This window comes from Scyliorhinus torazame, chromosome 11 (assembly GCF_047496885.1).
Source record: "Scyliorhinus torazame isolate Kashiwa2021f chromosome 11, sScyTor2.1, whole genome shotgun sequence".
NCBI classification, from domain to species: Eukaryota; Metazoa; Chordata; class Chondrichthyes; order Carcharhiniformes; family Scyliorhinidae; genus Scyliorhinus; species Scyliorhinus torazame.
The window spans coordinates 139,611,470-139,629,666 of record NC_092717.1 but is presented as its reverse complement, the minus strand read 5'-3'; the positions used below and the strand labels follow the sequence as shown (position 1 = coordinate 139,629,666).

The following is an 18,197-nucleotide window of genomic DNA, read 5'->3' as shown; positions in this document are numbered from 1 at the left end:
GGTTTGAATGTTTGTAGAAGGGGGAACAAACAAGTGGAGGGGCTGTTTAGCACAGGGCTAAATCGCTGGCTTTGAAAGCAGACCAAGGCAGGCCAGCAGCACGGTTCAATTCCCTCACCAGCCTCCCCGAACAGGCGCCGGAATGTGGCGACTAGGGGCTTTTCACAGTAACTTCATTTGAAGCCTACTTGTGACAATAAGCGATTTATATTTCATTTTCATTTCATTTACGCAGATGACCTACTCCTGTATGTTTCGGATCCAATTGAGGGGGATGGAAGAAATCATGGGAATTTGGCCGGTTCTCGGGGTATAAGCTTAATATGGGGAAAAGCAAGAGGTTTGCGGTCCAGGCGAGGGGTCAGGAGAGGCGACTGGAGGAACTGCCATTTAGATTGGTAGGGGACAGTTTCAGGTATCTAGGTATTTATGGGACCGGCTCCTTAAATTGAACTTAGCCCGGTTGGTAGATCAAGGAACTTATGGGATCAGAGGAGACGCAGACCGAGGAGCTGAACCGAAAGTGGGAGGAGGAGCTAGGGGGAGAGAGATAGAGGGCAGCCTTTGGGCGGGCGTGTTGAGTAGAGTCAACGCGTCCGCAACCTGTGCCAGGCTCAGCCGGATTCAATTCAAGGTCGTTCACCGGGCTCACATGACAGTGGCCCGGATGAGCAGATTCTTTGGGGCGGAAGACAGGTGTGCAAAATGTGCGGGAGGACCGGCGAACCATGTCCACATGTTCTGGGCATGTCCAAACCTTAGGGGATTTTGGCAGGGGTTTGCTGGCGTCATGTCCAAGGTGTTAAAAACAAGGGTGGCATTGAGTCTAGAGGTGGCGATTTTCGGGGTGTCGCAGGATCCGGGAATCCAGGAGGAGAAAGAGGCAGACGTTCTGGCCTTTGCCTCCCTGGTAGCCCGGAGACTGATACTATGAGCTTGGAGGGACTCAAGGCCCCCGAAGTCAGATACCTGGTTATCGGACCTGGCTAGCTCTCTCTGTTTGGAGAAAATCAAGTTCGCCTTGAGAGGGTCACAGTTAGGGTTCGCCCGGAGGTGGCAGCCATTCATCGACTTCTTCGCGGAACATTAATCGTCAGCCGGGGCGGGGGGGGGGGGGTTAGTGTAGATAAGGGGGTTAATTAATGGTGGGACCTGTTGGAGAGGGAGGTGGTATTTGCACTATATTTATATTCTCACGTGCATTATTTATATTGCTGCTGTTACAATGCCAAAAAAAAAAAAACAATGGTTTCATGGTCACCATTTCTGAGACAAGCTTTTCAATCCTGATTTATTAATGGAATTTCAATTCCACCAGCTGCTGCAGTGGAACGTGAACCCATGGCCTCAGGACATTAGCCTGTGCCTCCGGATTACTAACCCAGTGACATTACTATTACACCAATGGTTTGGCTCAAACCCTCTTATTACGCTGACATCAATCTCCAAAGTAAAATCATATCCTGTGCAAGAACAGTGCTCTCCATCCAATCATCAATTAGCTTTTGGATGTGAAGTTTCCTTATTAGGTTTGAAATGCCACCATTAGGCACCAGTTCATGAAAAATAAATTTGTTTCAATTGTCTGCCGCATATTTGAGAATTTAGCTAAAAGTAAATTGCTCAAAACTGTGTGCAATTCAGACAGTGCAGTTGACTTGGTGACATAACAATTACCTGGCACATCAGTACTGAGTTCAGAAGTCCGGCTTTGTGAAGTTGTTTGCACGCCAACAAGATGGAGCTCAATTTGTCATGATCGGTCTGTCTGTATAGATCTACAATGCACAGACCTTCAATGCTGCCACAAACAGAAAAACATAAATTACAAATTAAAACACGTGGAAATGCAGGAGATCTGAAATAAATGCAAAGCGCTGATAGCAGTCAATTATCACCTGAAAACAAAACGGGTGGGTTAACATTTTGTGTCAGCGTTTTCATTAAAAGTTCCAATGCAAGATTTAAACCTGAAATGTTAATCAGTTTTACAGATGATAATGGTGCTACATTGTATTGAGCATTTATCATTTTTATCCTATAATAAAAACATTTTTAAATGCCTTCCCTGAATTTCTTACTCATTTTTCTTTGCAAATTCATGCCACTTATTGAAGGGTGCAAACATTTCCATGGATGATGCGGACAAAAGTTTCTCAGTCAACACACCAACCATTACACAACAGTAACTCAAGAATTCTCCTTCCTCATTGATTGTCCTTTTCCAAATATCCTGCTGAGTCTTTCAAAATTCACTCTCACAAACCAAAAGTGTGGTCTTTCCAGCAGTGGCATACATGCCAAAACAGCGGTTCCTGCATACAGCTCTCCCTTGTTGAACACACCTAATGAGCTCCGAAAAACAGCTAAACAAAAACATGCTAAACAAAAATCATTTTTCCATAGGAAACAGGTGCTAAGGCCGAGTTACATCCCTGATTGTAATTTTTACATTAAAGAACTATTTGCTGCCCCAGGAATCCTCTTGTCCACTCTTACTCTTAAAACTTTCAACTTGGTTCCTGTTCACTACTTCCCATCTCCTGACTCACCGTTTCATACCCCAACCCTCTTACTCGCTGCCTCGACGGACGGACGGACGGACACACACACACACACACAAGACCGGAGGGTGGGGGAGGGAGGAGAGTTGGGATGGGGAGATGAATCAGGAGGGTCAGGGAGAGCCCTTCCACTCACTGCTTCTCCGGAGGAGGGAGGGGGTATTCTAGGACTACGGCTCTGGAATTCATGCCCAAAGCCTCCACCTTCCTTGCGTCCCTTAAGACTATTCTTAAAACCCATTTCTATTATCAATCTTTTCACCACCACCCCCTTGCTCTCAATTTTAGTCTTTATATACTTTTCTATAGTGCCTTCAGCGGTTTTCATATGTCAATGGAGCTCACATTTACAAATTTGTAAACAAAGTTACAACAGAGATTTCACTTTTATTATTACTCCAACAGCATTCCCCATCTTACCTCTGCGGTGTAATTTGTTTCCTCATATTGCTTTCTAATGTATCCTGATAAGGCAATCTGAGCACTGCTTTCAAAAGTCTCACACCGATATCTGGTAAACGTTTCATCACTTGCACATCTGCCATATTAAATCCAATACTTGGTGGATCAGTCACCACTATTGCGACAAGTTCAAACAGATTGGAACTTAATAAATCTTTCTCAAGCACCTAAATGGAAAATAAAAAAGTCCAACAAAATTTTTTTTAAAGTATCATTTCCACAATCAAAAAGAAAAGTAAAACCGAAGATCAGACTATTCAATACATCCATTTGGGTGTATAAATGTATAAATAAACTGAAATTGAGAATCTTTACTTAGATGTATTTCCTTCACGATATATTTAATTTTCTGTCATGTAGGGGAAGCTGGTAGACATCAAATTTGAGCTGGAGCATAGTCTAACATTTGTGAGGGAACTACTGATGATTTCATTAGGACCATTTAGCTTTGATTTTTATGTCTTACCTAAACTGTCTCGAAGAGTCCGGATAGCTCACAGAATAATACAGCGCAGACGATGCCCTTCGACCCATCGAGTCTGCACCGATGCATGAAAGACACCTGACCGACCTACCTAATCCCATTTGACAGCACTTGGTCCATAGCCTTGAATGTTAGGGTGTGCCAAGTATTCATCCAGGGACTTTTGAGGCAATCCGCCTCTACCGTCATCCCAGGCAGTGTATTCCAGACCGTCACCACCCTCTGGGTATAAATGTTTTTCCTCAAATCTCCACTAAACCACCTGCCCCTCACCTCAAACTTGTGTCCTCTCATAACTGACCCTTCACCGAAGGGGAACAGCTGCTCCCTGTCCATGCCCCTCATAATCTTGTATACCTCGCTCAGGTTGCCTCTCAGTCTTCTCTGCTCCAGAGAAAACAACCAAAGCCTATCCACCTCTCTTCATAACTTAAATGTTCCATCCCAGGCAACATCCTGGTGAATCACCTCTGCAGCAATCAGATCCTTCCTATAATATGGCAACCAGAATTGTGGCTTTAATCTTCTATAAATGAGTTAATAGATCACAGTTGTGATGTATAGAATTAAGGCATTCACTCGTGAGCAGGGGAACAAAGACTGGTGCAACATAATATAGGTGGTTCAAGGTCAACAAAGAACAAAGAAAAGTACCGCACAGGAAAAGGCCCTTCGGCCCTCCAAGCCTGCGCCGACCATGCTGCCCGTCTAAACTAAAATCTTCTACACTTCCGGGTGCGCATCCCTCTATTCCCATCCTATTCATGTATTTGTCAAGATGCCCCTTAAACGACACTATCGTCCCTGCTTCCACCACCTCCTCTGGCAGCGAGTTCCTGGCACCCACTGCCCTCTTGTGTAAAAAACTTGCCTCATACATCTCCTCTAAACCTTGCCACTTGCACGCCCCCCCAGTAATTGACCCCTCTACCATGGGAAAATGTCTGACTATCCACACTGTCTATGCCCCTCATAATTTTGTAGACCTATCAGGTCTATAACAGTCATTGTTGGAATAAAAAAAGGAGCAAACAAAAAATTGCTTCAGCAACATTATTATTGTTTTAAATAAATTTAGAGTACCCAATTATCTTTTTTCCAATTAAGGGGAAATTTAGCGTGGCCAATCCACCTAACCAGCACATCTTTTGGGTTGTGGGGGTGAAACCCATGCAGACACAGGGAGAATGAGCAAACTCCACACGGGCAGGTGACCCAGGGCCGGGATTCGAGCCTGGGTCCTCAGCGCCGTAGTCCCAGTGCTAACCAATGTGCCACTGTGCTGCCCTTCAGCTACATTATTAAGCAATGATTATATATCTCAATCTGAGCAAATGAAAGTACCCGATAGCTTGTGTAAAAAATTTGAATTATTACCTTCCATAAATCCTGCTCGCAGCTCTCCAGGACCATGCTAACAAATTCCATAATACGGACTATGATAGTGCATTTACTGTAATTGTATTCTTCTCTCTCCCTTGGGCTGAAAAGTATACCTTTGATCCCATAAGCAAAGCACTCCTCTGCAGCTGTGATGTCACACATTGCAAGATTTTTCAGGAAGAAATGCAGGGCTTTCATGAAGCCAGATTTCTGATAGGTTCCTGAAAATGGTCAAAGAAAGCACCTGTAAGATTTAGTAAAAGGTTGAAGCTCATCCAGAACTTCCATTCTTCTTCCTTCCCTCCCTCCCGTTTGGAATCATTCGAACAAAATTTCACCGACAGACCAAAGCTTGCACTGGATAGTTTTGCATTGATCCTCGGAATTATACATTTACTGGTGTAACATGTTTAACAGGAATCATGCTACAATGCTATTAAGGAAACAATTCAAGAGCAAAGGCAAGCTAATGGGATAACATTGGCTTATGAAAGGCAGGACAGCCCTAGTATTTACAGAAACTCTGAAGTTATAATTGGAAAATTGGGACAACATTTGTAGACCTTTATGGATATGCATTTATATTCAATATTGCTATATCTGATTATTGAAATGTAATAAAATAATTTCTAATCATAATTTCCCTTCCAGTTCATAGAACTAACCTTTTTCACTATCTTACCCCTACACTGGTATGAATGTCTTCCTGTACCCCATCACTGCGCTGGCTCATTACAATTCTCCAAGCCTTCAGAGCCTTTGACACGACTGACCACTATTCTCTACCAAAGCCTCTCCTCTGCTGTCTCAGTGAATGGGATTCATGTAAGATTCCACTCTTACCATCCAGTCATACGACAATCTCTTGCAATTGCTCTCTCCCTGCTCCACACCAAATCTTTGAAGCCCTTCAAGGAATTATTACTGACCACCTATCTCTCAATAATTGCCACCCTCGGTGATAATCTTCGAAGATTCTGCATGCACTCCCTTAACCCCTTCACTGCCTTGTGGTTTCAGGGTGTTTGCCTGACATCCAATCCTGGATTTGCAATAGGCAAACACAAAGTCATTGCTGTCAGCCTCCATCGCCTACTCCATTCCCTCATCAGCAATTTCATCTCATCCATGGCCACTGTCACAGGCCAAAGCAGGCTGTTCATAATCTGTGTCCTACTTGACCTTGATTGAGCTTCCAACTCTATATGCCCTCTATGATAAAGACCACCTCCTTAACATAATCCATCCTTGCCCCTGCATCATCTGCCACTGAAACCTTCATCCAGATTTTTATTACCTCCAAACTCAACTCTTCCAATTTACTCAGCTGGCCTTGCATTACCCACCCTCAATAAAATTAAGCTCATCCAAGATTCTCCTACCGAATCCCAACTTACAGGTGCCACTCATCCTCTGTGCTGTACATTGCCTCATGGCCACCATTGCCTTGAATTTAAAATTCTCATCCTCTTTCTCACATTTTTCCATGTCCTCACTTCCCCTTAATCTATAACCTTCCCCAGTCCTACAACTCTGGTCTCATAGGCATCCCACACCCATTGCTCTGTCATTGGTGACAGTACCTTTAAACAGCTAGGCCCTAGTTATAATTTCCACATTTCCTTCTCTAAGCCTCTCTTTCCTCCAATACGAAACTGCTTATAACCTTCCTTTAATTAAGACTAAAATGTCACATCTACTAATATCTCCTCCTTTGATTCAGTGTCAGTTTTTTGCCTATTAAGCACCTGTGATGTGCTTTTAGACATTTTCCTGTGTTAATGGTGTTTTTTTTAAATGAAAATTGTCGCTCATGTCATGTTGGCCCAGTTCACACTGGCACTATTCTATCCCTTCCACTTCTTCATTAATATTAGCACTATTCCTCACTGCTCTCCACCAGTTCATAACAGCAGTCATTCTCCTCTCTCCCCAATAAAGGTCACGCAGGCATTATCTCCTCTTGCACCCATCCCCTGCTCTTAATTCACACTGCAACTCCCTTCTCCTCTTTCTCTCCAGCCAGTTCACAGAACTATCAGCTTTCATTGCCACTTTCGACCAAATGCTACTGCTGCTCTGGAGATCCACTCTGCAGTGGAAATTCTTGATGCAATGTTTTCTTTGCTGAGGGGCAAGCTGGATACCACAGCAGAAAATTTTAGATATATTCCATGATTTAAAACTTGTAATTTTTTCTGGATAGAACAGGATTAATGCAGAAAGACAGAATGAAAAATGCTGGAAAAACATTCAATATCAGAAAAGTGAGATATATAAAAATTTCAGATGCAGGCCTTCACCTGGATGAACACAAGAAACATAGGCTGGATTCTCCCAGCCATGGGCTGGGCCGGAAAATTCCCGCGACCGAGCCACGGAGCCACAACGTCGGCACGCGATTCTCCGCTCTGCGGAGAATTGGCGCCAATGGCGCCGGCGTGGTTGGCGCGGTGCCGGTCGCAGGCCGCTCTACGCGGCCGGCTCGCCGATTCTCCGGTCCGGATGGGCAGAGAAGAAAAAAACGAGTCCTGCCGGCGCAGTCCACACCTGCTCACAGCCGGCGGGAACTCTGCACGCAAGGGTCAGGTGGCGGCAGCCTGTGGGGGGGGGGGCTTCCGATGCGGCCTGGCCCACGGTCTGGGCCCACCAATCGGCGGGCCGGCCTGTGTCCCCCGGCCTCTTTTCCTACGCGCCGGCCCCTGTACTCCTGCGCCATGTTGCGTCGGTGCTGGCGGGTTGAAGCAGGCCACCGCACATGCGCGCGTTGGTGCCAGCGCCACTGCGCATGCGCGGTTCCCGCGGCGCCCAGTTCGCGCCGGAATCGGCAGCTGGAGCAGCGTGAACCGCTCCAGCGCCGTGCTGGTCCCCGTAAGGGCCAGAATTACTTCTGGCAGGGGCCCGTTCACGCCGTCATACACTCTGCCGAGGGATGGGAGAATCCCGCTCCATATTCTAATTTTCAATGGAGCCAGTTGCAAATTAAATGGAATTCAAAAATATATAAATTCAAACTCACCCAGTAGTTCATTGGGTTTGATCAAATGCAGTCCTATGAATGTATTGTAACAATCTAAAGCTGCCAGTAACATATCCATCCACTGCAGGGCAGCTCTTACACTGAAGGGCTGTTGCAGATCATTAAATGTGGGATGAAAAATTATTCCTGAACATTTGTCATGTTCATTACCAGCTCCCTCAAACTTATTAACCAGAAATGAAACACCATTCTTCTTTATAATTTCATCCAACCAAGATGATGGTGTTTTGTTTCCTAAAAGCAAATACACAGACAACACTGGTTATTGTTTGTTTTTAAAAGTCATACACCAACTTAAGACAATTATGGAAAATCTGACAACACAATGGTACTGAGGTGCCAATGCACAATGTCATTGCTCATGTTGCATGTCTGATTTCCCCATCGTACTGATGCAGCATCAGCTGCATTGCTTTTGGAAACGGCAAGTGAGAGTGAAGCATCTGGAACAGAAAGCTGGAGGAAGGGAGAGCCTTCTTATACTTCACAGTACCCAGTTCAAAGTGATATCAGCACAGCATGCTCGCAGGTCAACAGCCTGCCATCTCAGCTATGATTCATGCACATGCCAAGGAGACGAGTGAAACCGCGGAGGGAAGGAGAGATTCACACACCTCAAGTTTTTCTTATAAATAACAAAAAACCATCAGAGATTTTTCGGTTGAATTAATCAATCCTGGAATATCCCTGAAACTAAATGAACTACAATATAGAAAAAGCAGTTAAGGAAAAAAGTGCCATATTTAGTAAACAAACTGTCAGCTTTTCATCAATATGTCAAAGTTACATGCAACTTGAATATTTGATCTTATTTTTCTAAAAATATTATAAATAAAGGAAATTAATGGCCCATTTGTTCTGAATGAGTATAGGTCTTCTGCACAGAAGTAAAAAGCAAACCTGGCAAAAGAGGAACTAGCTCATAAAAGAGCTCCATGCATTTGTGCCGACACTCTGTTTGGGGTCGTCCACATTGAGCCAACAGCCACATGACAATGTCTGTTAAACATACCATCTGATCAGAGGAAAATCCCCTGTGGAAAACAAATGTGAAAGATATAAAGAACAGATGGTACTCTATGTTTTTTTTATATACAACTAACTGTTCATAGTCCTTAGATTATAAGTATCCAGAGACACTAATTGCACAAAATGAATACCATGAGCAATTTTTTGTTGCCAGATTATTTTAAATCACAGGGCTTAGGCTTTAGGAATTTGCAAAGAAAGCTCTTTCCACACCATCAACACATTTTTCTTTTCTCATGTGTATTGCTTCATATTTTATCTTATGCACAGTTCGACAAGTGAGAAAATATTGAGGTGGTCTATTATAACGCTGTCATCTATATTCTTCTTGAACTGGTGGCCGGAACTGCTTTGTGAATTTCTAACCCAATTTCACCCCTTTTCCTGTGAGCAAGTGCCTGATCTCTGATCAACAACTCACCGCTCTGTATACAGGATACCGCGATCTGCAGGTGATCATCGCTCAGTAACAGCACTCTAAATGTCATCGCAACAATGCATTTTCATGCACAATTTCAAATGAGACAGTTTCTACCATAACATGTACAGTGTGGAGTTTTCAGTAGGTTCTATGACTTCTCTAAATAAGATGACCAATTCAAGTGTTAAACTAATATACAATTTTAAACTGTGGCACCGTGACCATTAGCAATTGTTAAAAGGCTTTTGCAACCCATTTCACTTATCACCAGAAAAGAGCTTCATATAATTCCAGGGAACACGTCAAACTTTAGTTCCAGAGTGCAAAGGATAATGCCAAGTTGGTGGTGCTATTTTGCCCACGACAAGCTTCTTTGATGACTTAGCAAAAATGTGTGTATGTAAGCTTTTCATGCCCAAAAAGGTTGCCAGGCTTGGCTCTACTCGTGTACAAAGTTAGTTCCCTGAGCAAGGGCTATAGTGTATGAACAATTAGGGAAAGGAGGTGGGATCAATGGCTAGGATTCACAATCTTGATGACCCCTTCTGGAAAACCATACACGGACGAGGCGAGCAAACAAATTGGGTTTTGCTGCCCAGTCAAATATTTTGATGAAATTCAATATCAAGGTTGACATTTCTGTGGTCTATTGAATGATGGCTGGCTTGAATGACCTGTTCTCCAGCAATAAATCAGCACTGTTTTTGGTAGAAGAGCATGGGGAAGTGAAGGGAAAATGAAGTGACCTATAAATTAAAAAATTAAAATAATACTGTTCTACATTCAACTTTTGGCAATATGCACAACTTCATAGTGAGCTAGACACAAACCTGGGCACACGTCTTTTGACAGGTGTATTTAAATCACGGGCTTTCTGTTTGATAATCCGTTTCAGATGATCAATACTATCACAGCACTGCTGAACTGTACCTAGAGAGGAAAATTACAATTTGTTTTGATTAAGAACCGACTAAGAACAATAGTACAATTCTCATCAATTTAAATTCAAGGGTTTAAATTCTGTTTAAATGGAATTATGTCAATTTCCAATTGACAGAAGTGGCTTTCAAATTGCATAAAATAAAACAATACAACATAGGAACATAGAAAATAGGTACAGGAGTAGACCATTCGACCCTTGTCTGCACCACCATTTAATATGATCATGGCTGATCAAGCAAATTCATTATCCCACTCCCCCTTTCTCTACATACACCTTGATCCCTTTAGCTGTGATGGCCACATCCAGCTCCCTCTTGAATATATCCACAAAAAAAAAAAAAAAAAAAAAAATGGCCCCAACAGCCTTTCTGTGGTAGAGAAGTTAGGGTTCACAAGTTCACAACTCTGAGAGAAGTGGTTCGTCATCATAGAACATACAGTGCAGAAGGAGGCCATTAAGCCCTCACTTCCACCCTAACCCAATAGCCCCTCCTAGTCTTTTTGGACACTAAGGGCAATTTAGCATAACCAATCCACCTAACATGCATGGCTTTGGACTGTGAGAGGAAACCGGAGCACCTGGAGGAAACCCACGCAGATCACGGGGAGAACGTACAGACTCCGCACAGAGTGACCAACAGGGAATCAAACCTGGCACTGTGAAGCCACAGTGCTAACCACTATGCCACCGTGCTGCCCCATCTCAGTCCTGAATGGCTTACTCCTTATTCTACTTCTGGACGACCCCAACATCGGGAACATTCTTCCCGCATCCAACCTGTCCAGTCCCATCAGGAATTTAAATATGTTTCTATGAGATTCCCCCTCATTCTTCTAAACTCCAGTCACTCCAAGCCCAGTCGATCCAGTCTTTCTTCATCCATCAGTCCTGCCATCCCGGGAATTAGTCTGGTGAACCTTCGCTGGACACCCTCAATAGCAAGAATGTCCTTCCTCAAACGAGACCACCAAAACTGCTCACAATACTCAAGGTGTGGTCTCCCCAAGGCGCTGTATAACTGCAGCAAGACATCCCTACTCAGATACTCAAATCCTCTCGATATGAAGGCAGCATGCCATTAGCTTTCCTCACCGCCTGCTGTACCTGCAGGTCAACCTTCAGCTGTTCCACCATGACACTGTTCCACTCATTGCACTTCCCCTTTTCCTAAACTGCTACCATTCAGATAATAATCTGCCTTCCTGTTTTTGCCACCAAAGTGGATAACCTCACATTTACCCACATTATATTGCATTTGCCAAGTATTTGCCCACTTAGCCAGTCTGTCCAAGGCACCCTGCCGCCTCTTTGCATCCTTCTCACAGCAGACACTGCCACACTTGTCTGCAAATTTTGAAATATTGCATGCAATTCCTTCGTCCAAATCATTAATGTATATTATGAACAGCTGGAGTCCCAGCACTGAACCCCGAGGTACCCCACTAGTCACTGCCTACCACTCTGAACAGGACCCGTTTATTCCCACTCTCGGTTTCCTGTCTGCCAACCAGTTTTCTATCCACGTCAATACAATACCACCAATATCATGAGCTTTAATTTTGTTCACCAATCTCTTGAGTGGGACCTTGTCAAAAGCCTTTTGAAAGTCCAGATACACAACATCCATTGGTTCACCCTTGTCCACTCTACTGGTCAAATCCTCAAAAGGTTCCAGAAGATTTATCAAGCATGATTTCCTTTAAGTGAATCCATGCTTACTTGGACCCATCCTGTCCCCGCTTTCCAAACGCTCAGCTATTTCATCCTTAATAATGGACTCCAACATTTTCCCCACCACCAATGTCAGCCTAACCGGTCTAGAATTCCCCGTTTTCTCTCTCCTTTTTTTTTTTTAAGTGGGGTTACATTAGCTACCCTCTAATCCATTGGAACTTCCAGAGTCTATAGAATGCTGGAAAATGATCACCAATGTGTCCACTATTTCTAGGACAACTTCCTTTAGTACTCTGGGATGCAGAGCATCAGGCCCTGGGGACTTATCGGGTTTTAATCCCATCAATTCCCCCAATACAATTTCCTAACTAATGAAAATTTCCTTCAGTTCCTCCTTCATGCTAGACCCTGACCCCTAGTATTTCCGGGAGGTTATTTGTGCCCTCCTTAGTGAAGGTAGATCCAAAGAATTTATTCAATTGCTCGGCCATCTCTTTGTTGCCCATTATGAATTCACCCGATTCTAACTGTAAGGGACCGACATTTGTCTTCGCCAGTCGTTTTCTCTTCACATATCTATAGAAGCTTTTGCATTTAGTTTTAATGTTTTCTGCAAGCTTACTCTCGTGTTCCATTTTCCCCTTCCGAATTAAACCCTTTGTCCTCCTCTGCTGAATTTTAAATTTCTCCCAGTCCTCAGGCTTGCTGCTTTTTCTGCCCAATTTATATGCCTCCTCTTTGGCTTTAACACTATCCCTGATTTCCCTTGTTAGCCATGGTTGAACTACCTTCCCCATATTATCCTTGCGCCAGACAGGGATGTATAATTGTTAAGTTCATCCATGTGTTCTTTAAATGTCTGCCACTGCCTATTCACCGTCAACCCCTCAAGTATCCTTTGCCAGCTTATCCTAGCCAATGCACGTGTCATACCATCAAAGTTAGCTTTCTTTCAGTTCAGGACCCAAGACTCAGACTTAACTGTGTCACTCTCCATCTTAATGAAGAACTCTTACCATATTATGATCACTGTTCCCCAAGGGATCTCGCACCACAACCGTGCCAATTAATCTCCTCTCATTGCACAATACCCAGTCTAAGATAGCCTGCTCTCTAGTTAGTTCCTCGACATATTGGTTGAGAAAACCATCCCTTATATGTTCCAGGAAATCCTCCTCCATCACATTGCTACAGTTTGATTAGCCCAATCAATATGCAGATTGAAGTCACCCATAACTGCTGTACCCTTACTGCACGCATCTCTAATTTCCTGTTTGATGCCACCCCCAACTCAACTACTGTTTGTGATCTGTACACAACTGACACTAATGTTTTTTGCCCTTTGGTGTTGCACAGCTCCACCCATACAGATTCTACATAGTCCAGGCTAATGTCCTTCCTTATTATTGTGTTAACCTACACTTTAACGAGCAGTGCCACCCCACCTCCCTTTCCTTCTATCTTTCCTGAATATTGAAAACCCCTGGATGTTGAGGTCCAATCCTTGGTCACCCTGGAGCCAGGTCTCCGTGATACCAATTACATCATATCTGTTAATGATTGTCAGTTAATACACCAACCTTATTACAAATGCTCCTCGCTTTGAGGCTTGTTTTTTTGACATTTATTGCCCTTTTGGAAATATGATGTAATGTGGCCCTTTTTGATTTTTGCCTTTGGTTTCCCCGCCTTCCGTTTTCCCTTTACTACCTTTTTCCTGCCCCCACCTTACTTCCTTCCGACCTCTTGCATCGGTTACCATACACTTGCCATATTAGTTTATTTATGCATTACAGATAAATAAAACACAAAATAGTTTAAAGGAAATGTCTTACATATGGGACAGATGCAGAATTCTAGGGAAATCATGACCAATGGGCTGACGTCACTTTTAAATTATTGAAGCGGTGACAAGTTTGTATTCATAGATTAATAGGTAAAAAGGCAGATACTATCAATACATCAATCCACTTCCTTCCAAAGGAGGGTAGCACGGTTAAAATAAGACACAAGTCTTTAAAATGATGATACATTAGCATGGTTGCATATCCATAAATTGTAAGTTGATGTGACTTCAGAACTTACCCAATGATTTATCATCTGAATGTGCTAGAGCAAGGCTTTCCAAATAAACAACCAATGCTTCAAACACAAACTGCTCAACCAAGACATTTTCTTCCCTAGAAAAAAAACCAGAAAAGTGGCACTGGTAACTGCGAACTTAAATAAATCTCGAGATTATTTGCACATCAGTGTCAGATAGCTCAGTATAGGATGAACTTTGCTCAGAAAAATTAATTCTCCCATTAAGTGCTAAACAATCAATTCTTTCTACTTATCTATGCACCAAATAAAAATATGCTATCAACTACAACAATAACAACTCACACATATAAAATACCTTAAACAAAGAAAATGTCTAAAGATGTTTTTGAGAAGGGGAGAAGTATACAATACAAAGGAACAGACATGCAGTAATAGTGAGAGAGATGGGAGGATGACCAAGAGCTTGTCTAAAAAGTGATGTTTCAGATGTTTATTCATGAGGTTGAAGGGTTTAAGCAGAAAATTCAAGAGAGCAAGTCCATGACAACTGAATCACCAATGTTGAGTTAGAGGGAAAGTAGAATGCAAAACGACAGCTGGAGAACTTAGTGGTCAATCTTAACTGCCAAGATTCTGAGGTAAGGCTGCAGAGGGAGTTTAACCTCAATGTATGGGAAGCAAGGTATGGGTTAATGAGCGTAATGGAGATGGATGAGCTGGACTATGTGCAGTACTCATTATCAGCAGCGAAACTTTGCATAGATTAACTTTATGAAAGGTGACAAATACAAGATTTAAAAAATAGTCTAGAGGTGATAAAAGCTCATTAATGTCTTCAGCAGTGGCGGGCTGATGTAGTGGTGCAGGGAGGTAATACTTGGGCAGGTGGAAGCAAATAGTACTTGATAAGGGAGTGGCGGTTTGAAGTTCAGTTCCAAGTTGAAGAGGATGCCAAGGTTATGCATAGTGTGATTCACCCGGGAAGAGTGGCTGGGCAGGGGAATGGAGCCAAAGGAGAAGGATTAGGGCAGCACGGTAGCATTGTGGATAGCACAATTGCTTCACAGCTCCAGGGTCCCAGGTTCGATTCCGGCTTGGGTCACTGTCTGTGCGGAGTCTGCACATCCTCCCCGTGTGTGCGTGGGTTTCCTCCGGGTGCTCCGGTTTCCTCCCACAGTCCAAAGATGTGCAGGTTAGGTGGATTGGCCATGATAAATTGCCCTTAGTGTTCAAAATTGCCCTTAGTGTTGGGTGGGGTTGCTGGGTTGTGGGGATAGGGTGGAGGTGTGGACCTTGGGTAGGGTGCTCTTTCCAAGAGCCGGTGCAGACTCGATGGGCCGGGTGGCCTCCTTCTGCACTGTAAATTCTACGATTGGAGTTTATGGTAATGGGCATTTGAGACTTTGGCCAGAGAAGTCTTGATATTATAAGCATGGACAGAAAGGATTCAAACAGGGGATCATGGCAGAGATGACCATGGAGCTACGAGATAATAAGAGTCAAAGATTTTAGGGAGAGGGGAGGAAGCAAATGGGCTAGTATTGGAGTTGATAAGGTAAGAAGTGTGATAGCAGCTGTTTTGAAAAATAGACGCCGTCTCAGCATTAAGGAGTCTTTAGTAATATTAGTAAGCATGGGGCGGACTGATAATTGAGAGACTAAGAGCTGACTGGAGAGGGGGCAAGAGAGCAATAATCGGGATGCATGTAATGAGTGAGCTTAGAGCGAACAGGCGAGGAAAATAGAAAACAAACTGTAAAGTGCTAAAGATTCAGAACTGGAGATCAATGGCAGGGTTGAGAAGAGAAAGCTGAATATGTGGCAGAAGTGCCCCGCACAAATAATCCAAATATTAGGGGAAAATAAATACCCATGAATTCACCAAATGTGACGTTGGAGAGAGGACAGAGGATTTTGTAGACAGTTTATCACAGAGAAATGGGATGGGGTTGTGATAGCCTTGCACGATGATTCTGGATTGGATTGGAGGAGGATTTGGTGTTCACGTGGCCTTACTACATCTGACTTTTCAATGAGTAGGCCAATTGGGCATTAATTGTGGTGACATTTACAATCCTGTGACTTAAAAGGTACATACTGGGAGATAGAAGAGATTAAGCTACTGGAATAACACTAATAACATTTGCCTAAAGGTGCACACACAGCCTCAGTTCTCCAACAGAACTGCACTATATATTAATCAGGTGAAACAAAAGGCAGACATAATAATCGCTTATTGTCACAAATAGGCTTCATGAAGTTACTGTGAAAAGCCCCTGGTTGGCACATTCCAGCGTCTGTTCGGGGAGGCCGGTATGGGAATTGAACTCGCGCTGTTGGTCTTGTTCTGCATTACAAGCCAGCTGTCTAGCCCACTGTGCTAAACCAGCCCCATATGAACCTTGGATAAAAATCTAGAGTTGCAGAATTTAGACATGCACCATTGTAGCTTAAAAGGGCTTAATATCAATTTTGCCGTTTATAATTATTTGAATATTACAGAAAAACCTTAGTTTTTAAAATCTTTAGTTTTAAAATCAAGCTTTTACCACAGGAAGTCCTAACAATCGATGAAATCTTTTCATTAGATTAAAAAATGACCTTTTAAATAGGTTTTTCAACACAAATCAGCGTCATTTACAGTGCAGAAGGAGGCCATTCAGCCCATCAGGTCTGCCTGCTCTCTGCAGAGCAATTCAGTCAGTTACGGTCCTCTGCTCTATTTTCTTTCATTTCCAAATTGCGATTTATTATAATTAAAGTTCATCCTCCAGGTTAGCCATGCTTCTATTCCATCTACGCACAAAGAAGTCGTCCTCGCAGCGTTTCTTTAGAGAAATCTTTTCATTCCTGCAATTTCCTGTACACTTGTAATTGACTTGGTTGAAGAAAAGGCACAGTAGTTCCTTTAGTGTGGCGCACAAAATTGTACACAATATTCCAGCTGAGGTCTACCTAGTGTCTTGTGCAAGTTCAGCATTACCTCCTTCCTCTTGTACCCGATGTGCCTATTAATAAGCCCAAAATATATGCTTTATTAACTGCTCTCTCCACCTGTCTTGCCACTTTCAATGATCTATGCACATATACACAAGGTCCCTCTGCTCTTTTAGACGGGACAAAAGGGGAAATAAAAGAGGTGGGGGAGTTGCATTGTTGATTAGGGAGCAGATCACAGCTGTGCTGAGGGAGGACACATTAGAGGGATCTTGTAGCATTCTGGGTGGAGCTCAAGAACAAGAAGGGTGAAATCACAATGTTGGGATTGTACTATAGACTTCTCAACAACCCGCAAGAGACCGAGGAGAAATTGTGTAATCAGATACTGAAAAGGTACAAAAAAAGCAGGGTAGTGTGATGGATGACTTTAACTTCGCCCATATTGACTGGGAATCCTTTGCAGCCAGATTTCGGCTGGAGAGCAATTTGTTAGATGTGTCCAGGAGGGCTTTTTGATACAGTATGTTGACAATCCAACCAGGGAGGGGGCCATACTAGACTTGGTATTGGGGAATGAGCCAGGCCAGATGATTGATGTTTCAGTGGGGAAGCATTTTGGGCTTAGCAACCATAACTCCATAAGATTTTGAATCGTCCCATGTTTGCGTGGGTTTCGCCCCCACAACCCAAAAGATGTGGTTAGGTGGATTGGCCATGCTAAATTGTCCTTAATTGGAAAAAAATAATTGGGCACTCTTAAATTTATATTAAAAAAAAGGTTTTGAATAGTCTTTTTTTTTTTTTAATAATTTTTATTAAAGGTTTTCATAAAATATCAATAACAAAATGAGAAAGAAAAAAGAACCCAACAGGGTTAAGTACAAAACACAATCTAAAAAAGCAACCCCCCAAACCCCTCCCCCCCCGTACCTAAATAATAAATTAACATTAACACCCCGACTTAAGACAACAGGTGTATACACCCCCTCAGGCCCTTCCAGTGCAAATAACATAAACAAAAATAAAGTAAACCCCCACCCCCCCCCCCCCCCCCCCGAGCTGCTGCTGCCATTGACCAATGTCTAGCGTTCTGCCAGAAAGTCTAAGAACGGTTGCCACCGCCTAAAGAACCCTTGTACCGACTCTCTCAAGGCGAATTTCACCCTCTCCAATTTAATGAACCCTGCCATATCGCTGATCCAGGATTCCAC

General features: G+C 43.2%; 1 protein-coding gene across 5 annotated transcripts in view; it reads right to left on the bottom strand.

Moving 5' to 3' along the window:
• prkdc (protein kinase, DNA-activated, catalytic subunit) overlaps positions 1-18,197 on the bottom strand; it is a 344,146-nt gene that overhangs the window by 247,981 nt on the left and 77,968 nt on the right. For all 5 annotated transcript variants that reach the window (XM_072467802.1, XM_072467803.1, XM_072467800.1 and 2 more), the window contains 7 exons: positions 14,086-14,180; positions 10,214-10,313; positions 8,834-8,967; positions 7,913-8,167; positions 4,888-5,114; positions 2,985-3,193; positions 1,678-1,801 (listed from right to left, as the gene is read on the bottom strand). In XM_072467802.1, the coding sequence (XP_072323903.1) occupies positions 1,678-1,801; positions 2,985-3,193; positions 4,888-5,114; positions 7,913-8,167; positions 8,834-8,967; positions 10,214-10,313; positions 14,086-14,180 (1,144 nt within the window). The remainder of the gene's footprint in view (positions 1-1,677; positions 1,802-2,984; positions 3,194-4,887; positions 5,115-7,912; positions 8,168-8,833; positions 8,968-10,213; positions 10,314-14,085; positions 14,181-18,197) is intronic.